Source organism: Caretta caretta, chromosome 8 (genome assembly GCF_965140235.1).
Source record: "Caretta caretta isolate rCarCar2 chromosome 8, rCarCar1.hap1, whole genome shotgun sequence".
NCBI classification, from domain to species: domain Eukaryota; kingdom Metazoa; phylum Chordata; order Testudines; family Cheloniidae; genus Caretta; species Caretta caretta.
In genome coordinates this window covers 42,061,510-42,083,249 of record NC_134213.1, presented here as the reverse complement: position 1 = coordinate 42,083,249, position 21,740 = coordinate 42,061,510, and the positions used below count along the sequence as shown (strand labels likewise).

The 21,740-nt window shown below is 45.1% G+C and overlaps 1 protein-coding gene across 6 annotated transcripts in view; it reads right to left on the bottom strand.

Annotated features, from left to right (window-relative positions):
* ATF6 (activating transcription factor 6) overlaps positions 1-21,740 on the bottom strand; it is a 440,808-nt gene that overhangs the window by 283,893 nt on the left and 135,175 nt on the right. For all 6 annotated transcript variants that reach the window (XM_075131428.1, XM_075131427.1, XM_075131426.1 and 3 more), the window contains 2 exons: positions 18,749-18,862; positions 15,345-15,447 (listed from right to left, as the gene is read on the bottom strand). In XM_075131428.1, the coding sequence (XP_074987529.1) occupies positions 15,345-15,447; positions 18,749-18,862 (217 nt within the window). The remainder of the gene's footprint in view (positions 1-15,344; positions 15,448-18,748; positions 18,863-21,740) is intronic.

Here is a 21,740-nt window from a genome sequence, read left to right as displayed (position 1 = left end):
CAACGGCCACGGCAGGGCAAATGCCAAGCTCATGAGAGTCCTGTACCAGTGCTGTCTGGACCATGCCGGGGCGATCAGAAAGACGTGAGCCCTGTCCATCTTGATCTTTTCCAAGACCTTGCTGACCAGTGGAATCGGGGGGGAAGGCATACAAAAGCTGACCTGACCAGGACAGAAGGAAGGCTTCGGAGATCGCACCCATGCCCACCCTCCATCCTTCCCCCCCGAGCAGAAACGGGGACACCGGTGGCTCTGTCTCGTCACACAGATGTCCACTTGGGGAGTGCCCCACGTTCGGAAAATCCTGTGCACCATCTCCAGGTGCAGTGACCATTCGTAATGAGAGGAGAAGTCCCGGCTCAACTGATCCACCCGAGAGTTTCAGATGCCTGGTAAGTGGTGAGCTGCCAAGTTGATATCATGGGCTATACAGAAGTCCCAGGAGCGGTTTCATGGCAGGGACCACGAGCGGGACGAAAAGCAGGAGAAGCATCGATGTCCATATCACGAGGCACTACGATAGCTTCTCGGAGTCAGCGATCTCTGATGCCATCTGTCCCAGTCCCGGCGGGGCATGTTCTGATCGCGGGGTCTACGTTCCCTTGAGGTAGAGCGGTGCCTGGAACCTCTGCTGCTCAGCACCCAGCCAGGCAACCTGGTGGGGGTCGATAGGGACTGGTGCAGGCTGCACGCAGAACGGTCACTGTATGGAGAACGGCGTTGGAAACCTTCTCTCGACCGTGAGCGGTACCATCCAGGCGGCAACTGTGGAGGTCGAGCGCCGGCTTGCCTCTGGACTGGGGAGTCACTGGCGTCAGTGCAACCAGTACTGTTAGAGACATAACGTCTCGAGCCCCCTGCAGGGCCTCCAGTGTGGAGGACACCCGAATGTGGCCACTAGTGCCCGGGGAGGTCAGCTCGGAGGTGGCCGGTCTACTCCGCTCGACTTGAGTAGGTCGCGAGGTCGATGGGGATCGAGAGCTGCCCAATGCAGGTCTAGTCTCTCTGGCAGCCTTGCCCTCCTCTTCGCCTTTTTAGAGTGTCGACTAGTGAAAGGCACCGTTGGGTCGCTGTGCACCGATGCTGCGGTGCTCTGTGCCAACTTGGACCGGTGCAGCGGTGTCGGGGTCAGGGCCAACTCCATCAAAATGGCTCGGAGCTGTATGTCCTGCTTCTTCTAGGTCCGAGGCTTAAAGGATCTGCAAATTTTGCAGCGTTCGCTGAGAAGGAGGGAAGAAGAAGTATCCTGGGAACTACAGGCCAGTCAGCCTCACCTCAGTCCCTGGAAAAATCATGGAGCAGGTCCTCAAGGAATCAATTCTGAAGCACTTAGAGGAGAGGAAAGTGATCAGGAACAGTCAGCATGCATTCACCAAGGGCAAGTCATGCCTAGCTAATCTAATTGCCTTCTATGAGGAGATAACTGGCTCTGTGGATGAGGGGAAAGCAGTGGACATGTTGTTCTTGACTTTAGCAAAGCTTTTGACACGGTCTCCCACAGTATTCTTGTCAGCAAGTTAAAGAAGTATGGGCTGGATGAATGGACTATAAGGTGGATAGAAAGTTGGCTAGATTGTCGGGCTCAGTGGGTAGTGATCAATGGCTCCATGTCTAGTTGGCAGCCGGTATCAAGTGGAGTGCCCCAAGGGTCGGTCCTGGGGCCGGTTCTGTTCAATATCTTCATTAATGATCTGGAGGATGGTGTGGATTGCACCCTCAGCAAGTTTGCAGATGACACTAAACTGGGAGGAGAGGTAAATACGCTGGAGGGTAGGGATAGGATACAGAGGGACCTAGACAAATTAGAGGATTGGGCCAAAAGAAATCTGATGAGGTTCAACAAGGACAAGTGCAGAGTCCTGCCCTTAGGATGGAAGAATCCAATGCACCACTACAGACTAGGGACCGAATGGCTAGGCAGCAGTTCTGCAGAAAAGGACTTAGGGGTTACAGAGGAAGAGAAGCTGGATCGGAGTCAACAGTGTGCCCTTGTTGCCAAGAAGGCCAATGGCATTTTGGGATGTATAAGTAGGGGCATTGCCAGCAGATCGAGGGACGTGATCGTTCCCCTCTATTCGACATTGGTGAGGCCTCATCTGGAGTACTGTGTCCAGTTTTGGGCTCCACACTACAAGAAGGATGTGGAAAAATTGGAAAGAGTCCAGCGGAGGGCAACAAAAATGATTAGGGGACTGGAACACATGACTTATGAGGAGAGGCTCAGGGAACTGGGATTGTTTAGTCTGAGGAAGAGAAGAATGGGGGGGATTTGATAGCTGCTTTCAACTACCTGAAAGGGGGTTCCAAAGAGGATGGATCTAGACTGTTCTCAGTGGTAGCTGATGACAGAACAAGGAGTAATGGTCTCAAGTTGCAGTGGGGGAGGTTTAGGTTGGATATTAGGAAAAACTTTTTCACTAGGGGGGCGGTGAAAGACTGGAATGCCTTACCTAGGGAGGTGGTGGAATCTCCTTCCTTAGATATTTTTAAGGTCAGGCTTGACAAAGTCCTGGCTGGGATGATTTAGTTGGGGATTGGTCCTGCTTTGAGCAGGGGGTTGGACTAGATGACCTCCTGAGGTCCCTTCCAACCCTGATATTCTATGATTTTATGGGTTTCCCCCAGACAGCATAAACAGTCTGCGTGCGGATCACTCACGGGCATAGGTCTTTTACAAGTTTTGCATGACTTAAAGCCTGGAGCACGGAGCATGCCCCAACCCAGGCACTGAACTATTCTAACTTCTTTCTTCTTCTTCTTCTTCTTCTTCTTTTTTGTTTTGGTAACTACAGGTACTAACTATGAACAAAGAAGTCCAAAGAGGGAAAGCTACAGCAGAGCTGGAGCAGAGCAGATCCAAGGCACCATCACTGGCAGCAAGAAGGAACTGAGGGTGCAGGGATCCTTATACCGTGCCATGGCGGCGCTCCCCTATGGGTACTGCTAAGGGAAAAACACCCGGCACTGGTGCATGTGGTGAGCACGCACACCTATTGTGGAATGCACATAAGCAATCACTGAAAGAAGAAACCTGCCCCTTATAGTGATAGATTCAAGCAACTCAAACTATTTAGCTTAAGAAAGAGAAGGTTAAGGAGTGTCTGGATCACAGTCTTTAAGTACCTGTATGGAGAACAAATATTTAATAATGGGATCTTCAATCTAGCAGAGGAAAGTATAATACAGTTGGAAGTTGAAGCTAGACAAATTCAGACTGGGAATAAGGCATACATTTTTAACAGTGAGAGTAATTAATCATTGGAATAACTAATCAGGGGTTGTGATGGATTCTCTATCACTAACAATTTTTAAATTAAGACTGGATGATTTTCTAAGAGATCTGCTCTAGGAATTATTGTGGGGCAGTTCTCTGACCTGTGTCATACAGGAGGTCAGACTACATGATCACAATGGTCCCTTCTAGCCTTGGAATCTATAAACAGTAATTGAATTTCAGCTCACCTGCTTTAGTTACAGCAAAGGGTTCAGAATTAAACTCAACAGACTCTAAAGAAAAGTCATGTTTCCAAGAGACCCAAGATGAAAATCAACCCTGCTTCAGTTCATATGCTTTCCCTGAGGGCTTCTGCCTCTTGGAAAATCTTCACATCCCCAAATTCACTACAGACATTCTACCCAGTATCATACGTGATGGGCACAGCTGGACAATATGGGGCACAATCTCTTGGAATCACAGAAGTCAGTAATAGAAAAATCCTATTAGATCACATCCACTCCATCTACCTTCCAATGTCAGATTGTTCCCTTCACGACATTTCTAGTGCTTGCCAAAGGTTCTGAGCCATGGGGTTGTACCACTTCCCAGGGGAAAACAACAAGAGGAAACTGAGATTTAATACTTAATAAATATTTCCCACAGTGTATGTCCCATTGCCCAGGATGCTTCAGTTCAGTCCTTTTAAATGCTGCATTAAGATCTCTTTATTAAATGAGATGTTTGGAAAGTTCACAGAAACTCAGCCTACTGACAATGAAGATGATGTTAAAAATCAGAACCATAAACACAGATCTCATTAATTCTGAGCCTGCATTATTGCCAGCAACTTATCCATTTGGCAGTGTTTTAAAACATGAACAGCAATCCCTGTACAAAAATGTTAAGTTGTGACTCATAACACTAAACCTAAAAGGTTTGCTGTAGTATATGTTTAGCTGCGCAAACCAATTATATGCATTTGCATAGGTCTACAGAGCTAGCTATCCAATAGAGTTTATAAAAATGGAAATTTTCAATTTCTCTTGTACTTTCATAAGTACAAGAGGGGAAAATTCCAATCAGTAGATTTCAACTAGGGCTGCCAAGTGATTAAAAAAATCAATTGCGATTAATCGTGTGATTAAAAAAATTAATCACGATTAATAGCACAGTTAAACAAAAATAGGACACCATTTATTTAAATATTTTTGGATGTTTTCTACATTTTCAAATATATTTATTTCAATTACAACACAGAATACAAAGTGTACAGTGCTCACTTTCTAATTTTTTTTTATTACAAATGTTTAACTGTAAAAAGACAAAATAAATAGTATTTTTCAACTCACCTAATAAAAGTACTGTAGTGCAATCTCTTTATAATGAAAGTTGTACTTACAAATTATGTGTGGAGCACGCTTTCAGAAGTCTTAAAAGAGCAACACTCCGAAGCAGAAACTACAGAACCCAAACCACGAAAAAAGAAAATCAGCCGTCTGCTGGAGGCATCTGACTCAGATGATGAAAATGAACATGCATCGATCCGAACTGCTTTGGATTGTTATCAAGCAGAACCCGTCATCAGCATGGACGCATGTCCTCTGGAATGGTGGTTGAAGCATGAAGGCACCTATGAATCTTTAGCGCATCTGGCACTAAATATCTTGTAAGGCCGGCCTCAACAGTGCCATTAGAACGCCTGTTTTCACTTTCTGGTGACATTGTAAATAAGAAGGGGGCAGCATTATCTCCTGTAAATGTAACAATCTTGTTTGTCTTAGCGATTGGCTGAACAAAAAGTAGGACTGAGTGGACTTGTAGGCTCTGAAGTTTTATATTGTTTTGTTTTTGAATGCAGTTATGTAATGTGGCAGAGCTCCGACCTTCTCCCCGTGGGTCCCATGCTTCCAGGCAGTTTATGCTAGCCTCAGGGGCTCACTGCAACCCTCCACGTAGCCCTTCTCTCTCTAGGGCCAGGGTTACAATCTACTGAGCCCTTTTCATCATAAGCCAGCAAGGAGGTTGGTGACAGAACTCCCACAGTCTCTGTTGTCCCTATGGGCTTATTCCAGAACAGTTTAGCCTCCCGTCCTGACAGGGGCCTGTATTCCCTTCCCAGGAGGTGTTTCTATAGTGGCGGGTTGGGGGGAACCCAGGCCCGCTCTCTACTCCAGGTTCCGGCCCAGGGTCCCGAATGGCAGTAGCTGTTGGCAGCCGAACTTTCACTGCCAGAGTTGCTACATTTCCCTGGGCCACTTCCCCACAGCTCTCCTGCTTCTCTCCTCTTCACCCTTACCTTAGGGCTCCCTTTCCAGTGGCTTGAGGGTCTCTTCATTACCCAGCCCTTCAGCCACACTTCCTCTCTTCTGGTTCCCCGGCTCTCTTCGGCCTGACCGGAGTGAGCCCTTTTATAGAATCAGAGGGGCCTTAATTAGAGTCAGGTGTTCACATTAGCTTAACGGCCTCACCTGACTCTTTGCAGGTTAACTGGAGTCAGGTGTTCTCATTAGCCTAACGGCTTCAACTGATTCTTTGCATGCTAATTGGAGTCATGTGTCCACCCTAGCCTGGAGCAGCCCCTGCTCTGGTCAGTCAGGGAACAAAAAACTGCTTATCCAGTGGCCTTCTACTGCCTTCTACTACTCTGCTGTATCCAACTGGCCTGGGTCTATCACAGTAACAAAAAAAATCTATATTTGTCCTCTGGAATGGTGGCTGAAGCATGAAGGGGCATGCGAATGTCTAGCATATCTGGCACATAAATACCTTGCAACACTGGCTACAAAAATGCCATACGAACGCCTGTTCTCACTTTCAGGTGATGTAAATAACAAGGAGGCAGCAGTACTTCCCGTCAATGTAAACAAACTTGTTTGTCTTAGCAACTGGCAGAATAAGAAGTAGGACTGAGTGGACTTGTAGGCTCTAAAGTTTTACACTGTTTTGTTTTTGAGTGCAGTTATGGGGGGGAGGGATAGCTCAGTGGTTTGAGCATTGGCCTGCTAAACCCAGGGTTGTTAGCTCAAAAAAATCTGCATTTGTAAGTTACACTTTCACGATAAAGAGATTGCACTTCAGTACTTGTCTGAGGTGAATTGAAAAATACTATTTCTTTTATCATTTTTGTAGTGCATTTATTTGTAATAAAAAATAATAATATAAAATGAGCAGTGTGCACGTTGTGTTCTGTATTGTAATTGAAATCAATATTGAAAATATAGAAAAACATCCAAAAATATTTAATAAATTTCAATTGGTATTCTATTGTTATAAGTGAGATTAATTTTTTTAAAAAAACAAGGAGTCCTTGTGGCACTTTAGAGACTAACAAATGTATCTGGGCATAAGCTTTTGTGGGCTAAAACCCACTTCATCAGATGCATGGAGTGGAACATACAGTAGGGAGGTATAAATACACAGCATATGAAAAGATAGGAGTTGCCTTACCAAGTGGGGGGGTCAGTGCTAACAAGCCAATTCGATTTAAATTGGAAGCAGGCAATTCTTAACAGTTGACAAGAAGGAGTGGAAATCACTTTTGTAGTGTTAATGAGGCCAATGTAAATGACATGGCCCATTTCAAACAGGTGACAAGAAGGTGTGAGTATTTAGCAAGGTGAAATTAGTTTTTGTAAAAACAATGAGGAGTACTTGTGGCACCTTAGAGACTAACAAATTGATTTAGTTTCTGTAGTGACCATCCACTCCCAGTCTCTATTCAGGCCTAATTTGATGGTGTCCAGTTTACAAATTAATTCCAGTTCTGCAGTTTCTCGTTGGAGTCTGTTTTTGAAGTTTTTTTTGTTGAAGAACTGCCACTTTTAAATCTGTTATTGAGTGACCAGGTTTTTCTCCTACTGGTGTTCTCCTACTGGTTTTTGAATGTTATAATTCCTGATGTCAGATTTGTGTCCATTTATTCTTTTGCGTAGAGACTGTCTGGTTTGGCCAACGTACATGGCAGAGAGGCATTTCTAGCACATGATGGCATATATCACATTGGTAGATGTGCAGGTGAACGAGCCCCTGATGGTGTGGTTGATGTGGTTAGGTACTATGACGGTGACCCTTGAATAGATATGTGGACACAGTTGGCACCAGGGTTTGTTGCAGGGTTTGGATCCTGGGTTAGTGTTTTTGTTGCGTGGTGTGCAATTGCTGGTGAGTATTTGTTTCAGATTGGGGGGCTGTCTGTAAGTGAGGACTGGCCTGTCTTCCAAGGTTTGTGAAAGTGAGGGATCGTCCTTCAGGATAGGTTATAGATCCTTGATGATGCGCAGGAGAGGTTTTAGTTGGGGGCTGTAGGTGACGGCTAGTGGTGTTCTGTTACTTTCTTTGTTGGGCCTGTCTTGTAGCAGATGACTTCTGGGTACCCTTATGGCTCTGTCAATTTATTTCTTCACTTCACCAGGTGGGTATTGTAGTTTTAAGAATGGTTGATAGAGATCCTGTAGGTGTTTCTCTCTGTCTGAGGGATTGGAGCAAATGCGGTTGTATCGTAGAGCTTGGCTGTAGACAATGGATCGTGAGATGTGGGCTAGATGAAAGCTGGAGGCATGTAGGTAAGTACAGCGGCTAGTAGATTTCCGCTTTAGGGTGGTGTTTATGTGACCATCGTTTATTAGCACTGTAACCTCTAGGAAGTGGATCTCTTGTGTGGACTTGTCCAGGCTGAGATTGATGATGGGGTGGAAATTGTTGAAATCTTGGTGGAATTCCTCATGGGCCTCCTTCCCAGGGGTCCAGATGATGAAGACATCAACAATGTAGCACAAGTAGAGGAGGGGCATTAGGGGAAGAGAGCTGAGGAAGCACTGTCCTACCTCAGCCATAAAAATGCTGGCATACTGTGGGGCCATGCGGGGACCCATAGCAGTCCCGCTGACTTGAAGGTATAAATTGTCCCCTAATCTGAAATAGTTGTGGGTGAGGACAAAGTCACAAAGTTCAGCTGCCAGGCTTGCCGTGACATTATCGGGGCTACTGTTCCTGATGGCTTGTAGTCCATCTTTGTGTGGAATGTTGGTGTAGAGAGCGTCTACATCCATAGTGGCTAGGATGGTGTTTTCTGGAAGATCATCAAAGGATTGTAGTTTCCTCAGGAAGCCAGTGGTGTCTCAAAGATAGCTGGGAGTGCTGGTAGCACTGAGGAGGGAGTCTACATAGCCACAATCCTGCTGTCAGGGTGACAATGCCTGAGATGATGGGGCATCCAGGATTCCCAGGTTTATGAATCTTGGGAAGCAGATAGAATAGCCCCTACCGGGGGCATTCCTGTCCTTCTTCAGGGAGTTTCTTGAGCAGATGGTGTTGTTTCTTTTGGTAATCCTCAGTGGGATCAGAGGGTAATGGACTGTAGAATGTGGTGTCAGAGAGTTGTCTAGCAGCCTCTCGTTCATGTTCCGATCTGTTCATGATGACAACAGCACCTCCTTTATCAGCCTTTTTGCTTATGATGTCAGAGTTGTTTCTGAGGCTGTGGATGGTATGTTCTGCATGGCTAAGGTTATGGGGCAAGTGATGCTGCTTCTCCACACTTTCAGCCCGTGCACGTCGGCGGAAGCACTCTATATAGAAGTCCAGTCGGTTGTTTCGACCTTCAGGAGGAGTCCACGCAGAATCCTTCTTTTGGTTGTGTTGGTAGGGAGGTTTCTGTGGGTTAGTGTGCTGTTCAGTGGTGTGTTGGAAATATTCCTTGAATCAGAGACATCAAGAGTAGGATTCTAGGTCACCGCACAACTGTATCATGTTCGTGGGGGTGGTGGGGCAGAAGGACAGGCCCCGAGATAGGATAGACTCTTCTGCCAGGCTAAGAGTATAGCTGGATAGATTAACAATATTGTTGGGTGAGTTAAGGGAACCACTGTTGTGGCCCCTTGTGGCATGGAGGAGTTTAGATAGTTTAGTGTCCTTTTTCCTCTGTAGAGAATCAAAATGTGTGTTGTAAATGGCTTGTCTAGTTTTTGTAAAGTCCAGCCATGAGGAAGTTTGCGTGGAAGGTTGTTTTTTATGAGTCTCCAGCTTTGAGAGCTCAATGTGTGCATCTTATTTGAACATAAGTGTACCTTGTGAACTACCTCCCATCCCATTCATGATCCCATAACATCCCTGTGGAAACTACGCACATATTAAATGTAAACCATTTAATGTGTTTTAACTTATTGAAATTTAACAGCTGGAAATTCTTATTGAACACGGAAACTTTTTTTAGAAATCTTGTTCTTAAAATTATATAAGATTTGCTATTTACTAAACCTCAATATTTGTAGTATTCAAAGTATTTCCTACTGCATGTAAAAACGTCACTAAAAAAAACATTCAGGATGCAAAATCAAACACTCAGTTAGGAAATGCCTGAATTAAGGTTGCCCATGCAGCTATAATTTGGACCCCTCATGCTGTGACGTTCCCCTCTGGTGTTGTCTGGACTGGTGATCTGCTAGGCCTCTCCAATCCTTGACTCTGGGAGCCAGCCTTACCCTGCTCTGCTGTGAGAACCCCCACTCCTGGGCTGTTCATGCACAGCCTCTGGCATGTAAGCTGCTCCCAGCTACTTGCAAGCAAATGACACTAACCAATATCTCCAGTCCCATACACAACCCTAGGAACCTCCGTCTTGGACGCTGCAAGCTTATATAAGTTCGTCAATTTAACAAAGAAATTGATATGTGCCAGGCTTGTTATCCCAAGGGGAGCCTCTGACACACTTCAAACCAAACGTACTGCTTTAGATAGAATAAACAGATTTATTAGCTATAAAAATAGATTTTAATTGATTATAAGTCAAAGCATAACAAGTCAGGTTTGGTCAAATTAAAACGCACTCTAAGCTGATCTTAACACTTTCAATGTCCTTACAAACTTAGATGCTTCTCACCACAGGCTGGCTGGTTACTTTTCAGTCAGGCTCTCTCCTTTGATCAGCGTTTCAGTCACTTGATGGTGGTGGTGTCAGTAGATGTAGGTGGAAGAGAGAGAGCATGGCAAAATGTCTCTCCCTTTTATTATGTCCTTTCTTTCCTCCTGGCTTTGCCCCTCCTCCCCTTCAGAGTCAGGTGAGCATTACCTCATCGCAGTCCCAAACTGCCTAAAGGAAGGAGGTGACTCCCTTGAGGGTCTAACAGATTCTTTTGTTGCTGCCGAAGCCAGTATCCATTGTTCCTGTGAGGCTGAGCTGGGTTTGTCCCATCCATGCCCTGACAAAGTGTGAACTGCCTCTCTGTTCTTGGAGAATTTTTGCACAGGCTTGCTTTACGCCATGAGGATACATTTTCAGTCTCATAACTATATACATGAAATTATAACCTATAACCTTACTGTAACAAGAAAAGGAGTACTTGTGGCACCTTAGAGACTAACACATTTATTTGAGCATAAGCTTTCGTGAGCTACAGCTCACTTCATTGGATGCAGTTACTATAACATCACTATAACAACCATGCTCAGTGCATTATGAGCCTTCCAAAGACACCCAACATGGCAAACTTTACACTGGATACCACATATTTTATAAAGATGAACGTGGGGGTGTAGGGTGTTCCCCTGAGATACAGAGTGTCACACATGCATCCTCAATGCCATCTCACTGTTTTCAACCCTCTGCCTCATTCTCTGTCCAACTTGTGCACTGAATGAGTCAGAGTATTGCAGCACAAAAAACAGTAAATGATCATATAATTAGGCTGTATCATAAAGCATATGCATAAGGGGATGAATTAGCTTTTACAGGCTACATTAATTCTTTTAACTTTTGAGTACTTGGCTTTGCAAACATAGTTTTAAAATGTAATTTCCTAGGTATTTTGTTAAAACAAGGAAACTGAAAAACACAGAAATTCTATCAAATGGAAACATCATGACCTTCATGGATCATCAGCAGGATTTGAACCTCCTAAGCTCCAGAGCACAGCACAAACCTCTACTGCTTGAACTAAAGGAGTAACTAGTTACAGTAGCAGGCTGCTATTCTCTGCATGGACAAGCCACTAGCAAGAGAGAATTCAGTGACTTGCACAATTATTTGCTAAACAGCAGAGGACTGTTGGGATTCAGTCAGAATTCCTAGCTTCTATTTCAGACTGGAAATAAGGCTTTAGCCCTGAAGGTAATTAATCACTGGAACAATTTACCAAGGATTTACCATCACTGGCAATTTTTAAATTAAGACTGGATATTTTTCTAAGAGATCTGCTCCAGTTCCAACACAAATTATTTCAGGGAAGTTCTGTGGCCTGTGTTATGCAAGAGATCAGACTAGATAATCATTGTGGTCTCTTCTGGCCTGGGAATCCACGAATCTATGAAACTTCTGGCTCTGAAGAGGAGTATGGTCTAGGGTTATAAATAGCACAGCCAAGCATATAGGTTTGGCACAGTGAGCCTTTGGATGAGACTTGGATCTGTGATATTACAGACAGGAGTCCATTCCCAGCTCTCCCAGAAGTGACTCTGCACTATTTAAAAAGGGAAGAAGTAGGATCCTGGGAACTACAGGCCAGTCAGCCTCACCTCAGTCCCTGGAAAAATCATGGAGCAGGTCCTCAAGGAATCAATTCTGAAGCACTTAGAGGAGAGGAAAGTGATCAGGAACATTCAGCATGCATTCACCAAGGGCAAGTCATGCCTGACTAATCTAATTGCCTTCTACGATGAGATAACTGGTTCTGTGGATGAAGGGAAAGCAGTGGATGTGTTGTCCCTTGACTTTAGCAAAGCTTTTGACATGGTCTCCCACAGTATTCTTGCTAGCAAGTTAAAGAAGTATGGGCTGGATGAATGGACTATAAGGTGGATAAAAAGCTGGCTAGATTGTCGAGCTCAACGGGTAGTGATCAATGGCTCCATGTCTAGATGGCAGCCGGTACCAAGTGGAGTGCCCCAAGGGTCAGTCCTGGGGCCGGTTTTGTTCAATATCTTCATTAATGATCTGGAGGATGGTGTGGATTGCACCCTCAGCAAGTTTGCAGATGACACTAAACTGGGAGGAGAGGTAAATACGCTGGAGGGTAGGGATAGGATACAGAGGGACCTAGACAAATTGGAGCATTGGGCCAAAAGAAATCTGATGAGGTTCAACAAGGACAAGTGCAGAGTCCTGCACTTAGGATGGAAGAATCCACTGCACCACTACAGACTAGGGACCGAATGGCTAGGCAGCAGTTCTGCAGAAAAGGACCTAGGGGTTACAGTGGACGAGAAGCTGGATCTGAGTCAACAGTGTGCCCTTGTTGCCAAGAAGGCCAATGGCATTTTGGGACGTATAAGTAGGGGCATTGCCAGCAGATCGAGGGACATGATCATTCCCCTCTATTCGACATTGGTGAGGCCTCATCTGGAGTACTGTGTCCAATTTTGGGCCCCACGCTACAAAAAGTACGTGGAAAAATTGGAAAACGTCCAGCGGCGGGCAACAAAAATGATTAGGGGACTGGAACACATGACTTATGAGGAGAGGCTGAGGGAACTGGGATTGTTTAGTCTGCGGAAGAGAAGAATGAGGGGGGATTTGATAGCTGCTTTCAACTACCTGAAAGGGGGTTCCAAAGAGGATGGCTCTAGACTGTTCTCAGTGGTAGCAGATGACAGAACAAGGAGTAGTGGTCTCAAGTTGCAGTGGGGGAGATTTAGGTTGGATATTAGGAAAAACTTTTTCACTAGGAGGGTTGTGAAACACTGGAATGCGTTACTTAGAGAGGTGGTGGAATCTCCTTCCTTAGAAGTTTTTAAGGTCAGGCTTGACAAAGCCCTGGCTGGGATGATTTAATTGGGGATCGGTCCTGCTTTGAGCAGGGGGTTGGAGTAGATGACCTTCTGAGGTCCCTTCCAACCCTGATATTCTATGATTCTATTTCTGTGCAAAATCTGTAAACTGGTGAGAATGATGCTCACCCTGCCTCCTACGGTAAAGTAGATTGATAATAAGGACTGTTCAGTGCACAGAATTCACACTACCCATTAGTGGAAGGTTTCCCCCTGGCTCCTACACCAAGCGTGAACGAGGGGCACATTGCTGCTGCTGCACATTCATCCTCTCTGGAGCTCTAGCTCTGGGCCTGGCCTACCATGTAGGAAGCTGAGTGGGCCCTGGCAGCACCCTTGGTGCAGATCAAGGTCAGCAGAGCTGGAATTATGTTTAGTGCAGATGGACTCGAGAGATTTTTGCAGCAGGCCTCTAAAAAGCTTTATTGGGCCTGTGCATATGACAATTTTCAGAAGCCTATAACTCTGCCAATGCTGGATGGATTTTCATGAAATCAGCCAAAAGCACCTCCCTGGCCCTTGGACCATTCTCCTCACCAAATTTCAAATTCCTGCTCCAAAGTATACAGATGCTAAAACTTTTCAGTTAAATGGCAGGAAATATTTTCTTAAAACAGGGGAAAAGGTTGTTTTGCATAATCTTGTTCTTTCAAATGGCTGAACCAATTTTGATTTTTTTTTTTAAATTCAGCTTGAAGCAGAGTTCAAGCATGGAAAAATTCAGCTTGAATACTTAAAATCTGGCAAAGTAAAAATCATCTGAAAACAGTGACTTATGCTGGAAAGAGTCAGGCAATCTTAACTATAGACATTGCTGCCAGCTCAGCCTATAACACCAAGCATAGAGAAATAAAAGGAATCATTGCAGATACAGAGATAACCACATGTATTAGGTTAAGTAAAAAAAGATTTACAGTCTCAACACTCTCTTTTGGGTCTTTTTCTTGAAACTTTATTTATATTGATTTTACTATTCACAAAAGACAAGACTCAAGCAAGGCATAGAGTAGAGGAGGTATCTACAGCTTTCCTTCACAGCTCTTGTAACACCACTCAATCCTTATCTGCCAAATCCACTGCTATGCCAGTCCTAGCATTCCTTGAACAGAGGCTTACAACCATGCCAAACTCTGTGGCAGTTCTGTGATGTGGACGAATATCTGCCAAGAACTTAAGGTGAGACCATTTTTTGAGACGATCAAGCGGAGTGCTCCAGGGGTCGGTCCTGGGGCCGGTTTTGTTCAACATCTTCATTAATGATCTGGAGGATGGGATGGACTGCACCCTCAGCAAGTTCGCGGATGACAATAAGATGGGGGGAGAGGTAGATATGCTGGAGGATAGGGATAGGGTCCAGAGTGACCTAGACAAATTGGAGGATTGGGCCAAAAGAAATCTGATGAGGTTCAACAAGGACAAGTGCAGAGTCCTCCACTTAGGAAGAAAGAATCCCATGCACCGCTACAGGCTGGGGACTGACTGGCAAAGCAGCAGTTCTGCAGAAAAGGACCTGGGGATTACAGTGGACGAGAAGCTGGATATGAGTCAACAGCGTGCCCTTGTTGCCAAGAAGACTAACGGCATATTGGGCTGCATCAGTAAGAGCATTGTCAGCCGATCAAGGAAAGTGATTATTCCCCTCTATTCGGCACTCATGAACCCACATCTGGAGTATTGCATCCAGTTTTGGGCCCTCTACTACAGAAAGGATGTGGACAAATTGGAGAGAATCCAGCGGAGGGCAACGAAAATTATTAGGGGGTGGGGCACATGATTTACGAGGAGAGGCCAAGGGACCTGGGCTTATTTAGTCTGCAGAAGAGAGGAGTGAAGGGGGATTTGATAGCAGCCTTCAACTACCTCAGGGGGGGGTTCCAAAGAAGATGGAGCTAGGCTGTTTTCAGTGGTGACAGATGACAGGACAAGAAGCAATGGTCTCAAGTAGTAGTGGGGGAGGTCTAGGTTGGATATTAGGAAAAACTATTTCACTAGGAGGGTGGTGAAGCACTGGGTTACTAAAGGAGATGGTGGAATCTCCATCCTTAGCGGTTTTTAAGGCCCAGTCTGACAAAGCCCTGGCTGGGATGATTTAGTTGGGGTTGGTCCCACTTTGAGCAGGGGGTTGGACTAGATGACCTCCTGAGGTCTCTTTCAACCTTAATCTTCTATGATTCTATGAACCAGGGACTCCAGAAATAACTAATGCGTTAACCCTTTGCCCTACCAATCTGCAGCTTTCTTTCATGTTTAATCTTCTATCAGTTTCACTACACACAAAAGCCTTGTGGAATGAGCCGTATCTCAGGAAAGCTGGTCATGTTGCCAGCAATTAATTTGTGTTCCTGATGATTCAACAGTACAAACCTACCTGGACAACTCTTGTTTTCTGCTGTTGGTTATCTGACATCCTTCTAGATCTTGTCCTTTCCACTTCATGCCTATGAACCCACCCTCGAAGTTCATGATTTAATCTGTAAAATGCAACATTAAATTAGGCATGTCTTTAAAAAAGGAGTCAAAAAGTCTTGGGTTTTGAGCAGCATTTTAACAATCCACTTGAAAATGATTGTGATTTAACATTAGGGTTTTTTTCATCTTAACATTTTATATTGTGTTCCTTTTAACACTGGGGCATGAATGTTAGTCACAAGTTCAAAGAGAATTCATAGCTAAATATCTGCCATGTGTTAATATTGGACTGGATTTTTCCACCTACAGTGGTTCCTATATATAATTAAACAACACAAATCCTGAAAGCAATGGGCTTTAAATCATAAGGCTACCAACTCAAGAATAAAATTCGGTGAATTCCTCAAAAAATAAATTTAACAGAGTAAAGGGGAAAAAAAGAAGAAAAGAAAAAATATGCAGTGATGAACTCATGTCTTTAGAAACCACACAATTCCAGTTCTTCCATCAAGGCAAAGAAAGTATTCACTACTTCAAATATATCTTTGTTTACTTTATGATGCTGAAGGGAAAAAGTCATGACCTGTGTATCTCTGTCTTTAACTGGCTTCTAAATCCATTTTATAATCATTTTTCCAACTACATAATTTGATTAATGAAAAAGCTTTGGACACTTGCACACAGGCAGATTTGTGATGGACTGGATGGCTCAGAGAACTGTTACGATATTTTATGATTGTTACTAGTCTCTAGCAGTGAGCGGGCTAGGCTGCTGGTTCCAAGTGAGCGAAGGCTGACAGTGAGTGAAAGTCATTACCCCACCCGACAGCATCAGAATGTAGGGTCCAGTACCTCCAGGGGAATTGGGAGTCTCTGATTATCTTACGACAGGGGGGAACTACTTTTCTTATATAACAGAGAAAAAAGAAAAATAGGTCTCCTAGAGTTCCCCATCCTGCAGAGAAATACACTGGACTTTCTGGGCAATTGGAAAAATTGCTCCTTCTTCCCATTGCTCCCTCTTCTCTTTGCCACCCCTCTCTCTTTACTCCCAATGGCTCTTCTTGCTCCACATGAATGCTTTCCCCACCTTTCCTACCCTAAACTCCACAGATAATCCCCTCTCCCTCCCGCACCAGGAATGTGTATGCGTGAAGGAGGGAGGGATAACTCAGTGGTTTGAGCACTGGCCTGCTAAACCCAGGGTTGTGAATCATAGAATCATAGAATATCAGGGTTGGAAGGGACCTCAGGAGATCATCTAGTCCAACCCTCTGCTCAAAGCAGGACCGAACCCCAATTAAATCATCACAGCCAGGGCTTTGTCAAGCCTGACCTTAAAAATATCTAAGGAAGGAGATTCCACCACCTCCCTAGGTAACGCATTCCAGTCTTTCACCATCCTCCTAGTGAAAAAGTTTTTCCTAATATCCAACCTAAATCTCCCCCACTGCAACTTGAGACCACTACTCCTTTTTCTGTCATCTGCTACCACTGACAACAGTCTAGAGCCATCCTCCTTGGAAGCCCCTTTCAGGTAGCTGAAAGCAGCTATCAAATCCCTCCTCATTCTTCTCTTCCGCAGACTAAACAATCCCAGTTCCCTCAGCCTCTCCTCATAAGTCATGTGTTCCAGTCCCCTAATTAATTTTATTGCCCTCCGCTGGACATTTTCCAATTTTTCCATGTCCTTCTTGTAGTGTGGGGCCCAAAACTGGACACAGCACTCCAGATGAGGCCTCACCAGTGTCGAATAGAGGGGAACAATCATGTCCCTCGATCTGCTGGCAATGCCCCTACTTATACATTCCAAAATGCCATTGGCCTTCTTGGCAACAAGGGCACACTGTTGACTCAATCCTTGAGGGGGCCATTTAGGGATCTGGGACAAAAACTGGGGATTGATCCTGCTTTGAGCAGGGGGTTGGACTAGATGACCTCCTGAGGTCCCTTCCAACCCTGATATTCTATGATTCTATGAAGGCCAATAGTCTCCAGTGCTCAGTAGTCCATTCCCAGCTCCCTGCTGGCTGCTCCACTTTCCTAGCACATGGCTCCACATCCTCTCCATGCAGCTACCTCTCAGCTGTTCTCAATTCAATGGAGGATGAAACCTCAAGCCCAGTGCTCCTACTAAGAGTGGGGACTGCTGAATTGCCAGGAAGGAGAAGTAGCTGCTTTCTGTTGGAAACAATCCCAGGATTCTGTTTCCCTAGATGGCTCTCTAAAACCCCAGGGAGCTGTTGGCAGGGGCCCCTGAGGAAAGTGTGTGTATGTAGCACTCTGGGATCTCTTGGGCAGTGTAGCAAGGTAGGATGGCAGTCAACCGAATGCTTCTACTAGTGCTGGCTGGGGTATTGGAGTCTTCTGCTAAATGCTATTGCTGCCAAGGGAGCCCTGACTGGAGGATTGCCCAGCTCCACCAATTGGCCCATCCATGCTATTTAAGCCAGAAGGTGGCACAGGAAATTTATTCGAGCCACAAGGTGTTCTCCTATTGTGGCTGCATTGGACCCTGCTGGTGCCTGCCCCTGCACCCAACCCTGTTCCTGATTCCTGCTATGCTCCTGCCTCGCCCCTGTTCCCACCATGCTCCTGCTCTGTGCCTCTCCTCCAGTTCCTGCCCTTACACCTCACCTTCAATCATCAGTGACCAGTCCTGGCTCCGACCCCAGCCTCTGACTTCTGACCCTGATTCCAGCTTGAGCCTTGTCTCTGGCATTTTGTATCTGACCTTGGTTCTGACCCACAGCTTTCTTTCCTGGATCTGACTCTAGCTTAACTCCTGGCTCTGATAACTGGCAATTGACTCTGGTGCTGACCCCTTGGCTTGGTTCCCCTATCTGGATGCCAGTGCCGTCCACTAAACCTGACTCCTGCTCTGACCACTAGGTCAGACTGTCGACATCATGGTACAAAACAGTGCACTGGTTTAACTAAAGGTGAAAAGTTAAACCAAGTTAATTAAACCAGTGCAACATTGTGTGTGGCCACTCTAACATTGGTTTAAACATGGCTTCTATTGGTTTGGCTTGCACTTATAAGTTACAGGTATCTGTAACCTGATATAGGTCAGGTTGGTGTAAATGGATATTAGAGTGTCCGCACACAAAGTTACACTGGTTTAACACACTAAGATCCATTTAAAGCAACCCAGTTTATACTGGGTTTCCCACATCTGTAACTTACAGATGCCAGCTAAACCAAAATTCAAACACACCTGTAGAACAGAGGGGAAGCTTGTGTTGCCACTGACCACAATGTATCTAGTATGGATATAAACAAAGAAATGCCAGGCACCCTACAGAGAATTCACACAATAATTACAAACTTGGAAATACACTTGGAAATCAGTTTGCTAACCTGAGAGACTCAGTCCGGTTGATCAGTGGCTGACACGGTGGTGGAGAAATATACAATAGTGGGTCTTCTGTTACTACCATTAAGGCTTTGTTATCAGAAACAGAATGTTCATACCTAGAAATAAAGACACCAAAAAATCCCTTCAAATTTCTTTCAAAGTTCCTTCAGCCTCCCCCAATGAACATGAATCACCAAGAGCCAATGAGAGAGCCAATGAACAGATTACTGTTGCTCCAACAGATTCTTCTTCTAGAAGAGATGACAATTTGTGCCTAGTAACCCAGTATTTTGCTCTCTCTTCCCTCAGGATTTTTGTAGAACCCAATGCAGAGAAACACAACAGCAGTATGGGAGCCAGAAACAAAATTTGCCTCTTAAGCCAAAAATCTTAGTGCTCACACAAACGAGCCAAAGAAGTCAGCAGTTTCATTGTAAATTTTATTTCGACTGTTAGTTCCATGGAGCAGGGACTGTTGTTTTTGTTCTGTGCCCAGGACAATGGAGTCATGGTCCATGACTAGGGTTCCGAACTGTTAAGTTGATACAAATAAAATGATAAAAGAAAAGGAGTACTTGTGGCACCTTAGAGACTAACCAATTTATTTGAGCATGAGCTTTCGTGAGCTACAGCTCACTTCATCGTTCAGATTAGATTTGCAGATGTCACTAATCACTTGTAATAAGTTCATCTCTAGATCAACAGTTCAAAACAAGCCTTCTGCCCACAGCAATTGTTTTGCTCCTACAGCACTGCGCTTGTACGTGGACTAGTGAACCTGGGTGAACCTTGACTCCAGTGTACAGGCTCCACGAGGTGATGCTCTGCATGGCTGGGGGAGAAAGAGCCCTAGCCATGAAGAAGTGGAAAATACTGAAGCAGGGGTTACGTAAATCTGCACCACAGGCCATTCTGGCCAATTGGCAGGAGCTCAAAGACATCATCTCATTTGCATGCATATTGTAACCATACTTTTAATTGATTTAAAGTTTTATAAAGTGACACAAATGTAAGGGACACGGACCAAACAGCAGCTCTACAGATTTCCTACCCAAAGACAGAGCCTCCTCTGGCCTGCTCTTTGCTCTGGTGAGATAGGACCTGCCAACTCATACTCTAGGCAGATACAAACCTGAAGCCACCTACCCACTGTAGTCTTGGAAGCCTCTTTCCTTTTTAGGGCCCTTGGAACACACCAACAGCTATGTGTCAGCTCTGAAACTTTTAAGGAGATACAGATTTAACCCAATAATTCTACAGTATCCAAAGCCTCTTCTGCCTCTGTGAAAAGTGCAGACTTAAAAAAATGGCAATACAATTGGCTGGTTAATATGAAACCTCAGGTTAACCTCAGGAACACAAGAATGGAGTGAATCAATAATCAAAGCTATTCTCATCAGTCTTCCTGGCAGAAGTGATGACAACCAAAGTAGTCGCTTTCATCCAAAATTGGCAGAGGGACATTTTCCCATCTGGTTCAGATGGCTGTAGCACATACACCTGAAGACTAATACATTGCACCGGGGGAAGTGGGTTTGAAAGCTTCACACTGAACTGTTAGGAATCTAACCAATGGAGAGCGCAGGCCAGCCCCTGGCCGTGGAAGTAGCAGATGTATGGACTTCTTTGGTCTTAATCTTCCACTTTTAAAACCCTGAGGAACAAACTGTAGTAACCTGCAAAAAGAACAGGAGTACTTGTGGCACCTTAGAGACTAACAAATTTATTAGATCATAAGCTTTCATGGGCTACGGCCCACTTCATCGGATGCATAGAATGGAACATATAGTAAGACGATATATATATATAGAGAGAAGGTGGAAGTTGCCATACAAACTGTAAGAGGCTAATAGCTCATCTTAATTAATTAACCTCTTACAGTTTGTATGGCAACTTCCACCTTCTCTGTATGTATTGTGATGGGGCAAGGCCGCATGGCTATAGAAAAGTAGTGGGAGATAGATATATTAGCTCCAGGCTAAACAAATCCCTGGTACCAGGATAAGTGAAATGGCAGCTGCTCCAGGTCAATTAAGACACCTGGGGCCAATTAACAACTTTCCAGAAGGTAGGGAGAATGCTAGGTTGATTGGGACACCTGAAGCCAATCAGGGGGTGGCTGAAACTAGTTAAAAGCCTCCCAGTCAGTCAGGTGGGTGTGCATGTCAGGAGCTGTGGGAGGAAGTTGCACTGTTGGAGAGACTGAGCAGAACACACCATATCAGGCACAAGGAAGGAGGCCCTGAGGTAAGGGTGAAGTGGAGCTTGAGGAAGTGAGGGCTGCTGTGGGGGAAGTAGCCCAGGGAATTGGACGTGTCATGTTTCTAAAAGGACAGCTACCATAGCTGATACTATTAGGGTCCCTGGGCTGGAGCCCAGAGTAGAGGGTGGGCCCGGGCTCCCTCCCTTGCCCCCTGATTAATCACTGAGACTGGGAGACAACAGAGACTGTGCAAGGAAGGATAACTTCTCCGCATCTCCCTCGCTGGCTTAGGATGAAAATGGCTCAGTAGACTATGACCCTTGTCTCTAGAGAGAGAAGGGTTACGTGGAGGGTCACAGTGAGCCTCTGAGGCTAGCGAAATCCACCAGGAAACGCGGGACCCATGGAGGCAAGGGCAGAGCTTTGTCACAGTATATATATATATATTTTCTTACTATATATTCCATTCTATGCATCCGATGAAGTAGGCTGTAGCCCACGAAAGCTTATGGTCTAATAAATTTGTTAGTCTCTAAGGTGCCACAAGTACTCCTGTTCTTTCTGTGGATACAGACTAACACGGCTGCTACTCTAAACCTGTAATAACCTGGTGGGTGGTGCAATCATCACAGGAGAAGCTGTTAGTTAAACACCACACCAGCTTCATTTCTATGTCCTGGTTTAGGAATCCTTGTAACACTTTGACAATCGCCCAGCATCTGGTACATACCCCATCCCAGAAGCCACTGGTATGCATTCACTCTCCAACTTCCTGGGTGCACAAAGTGAGC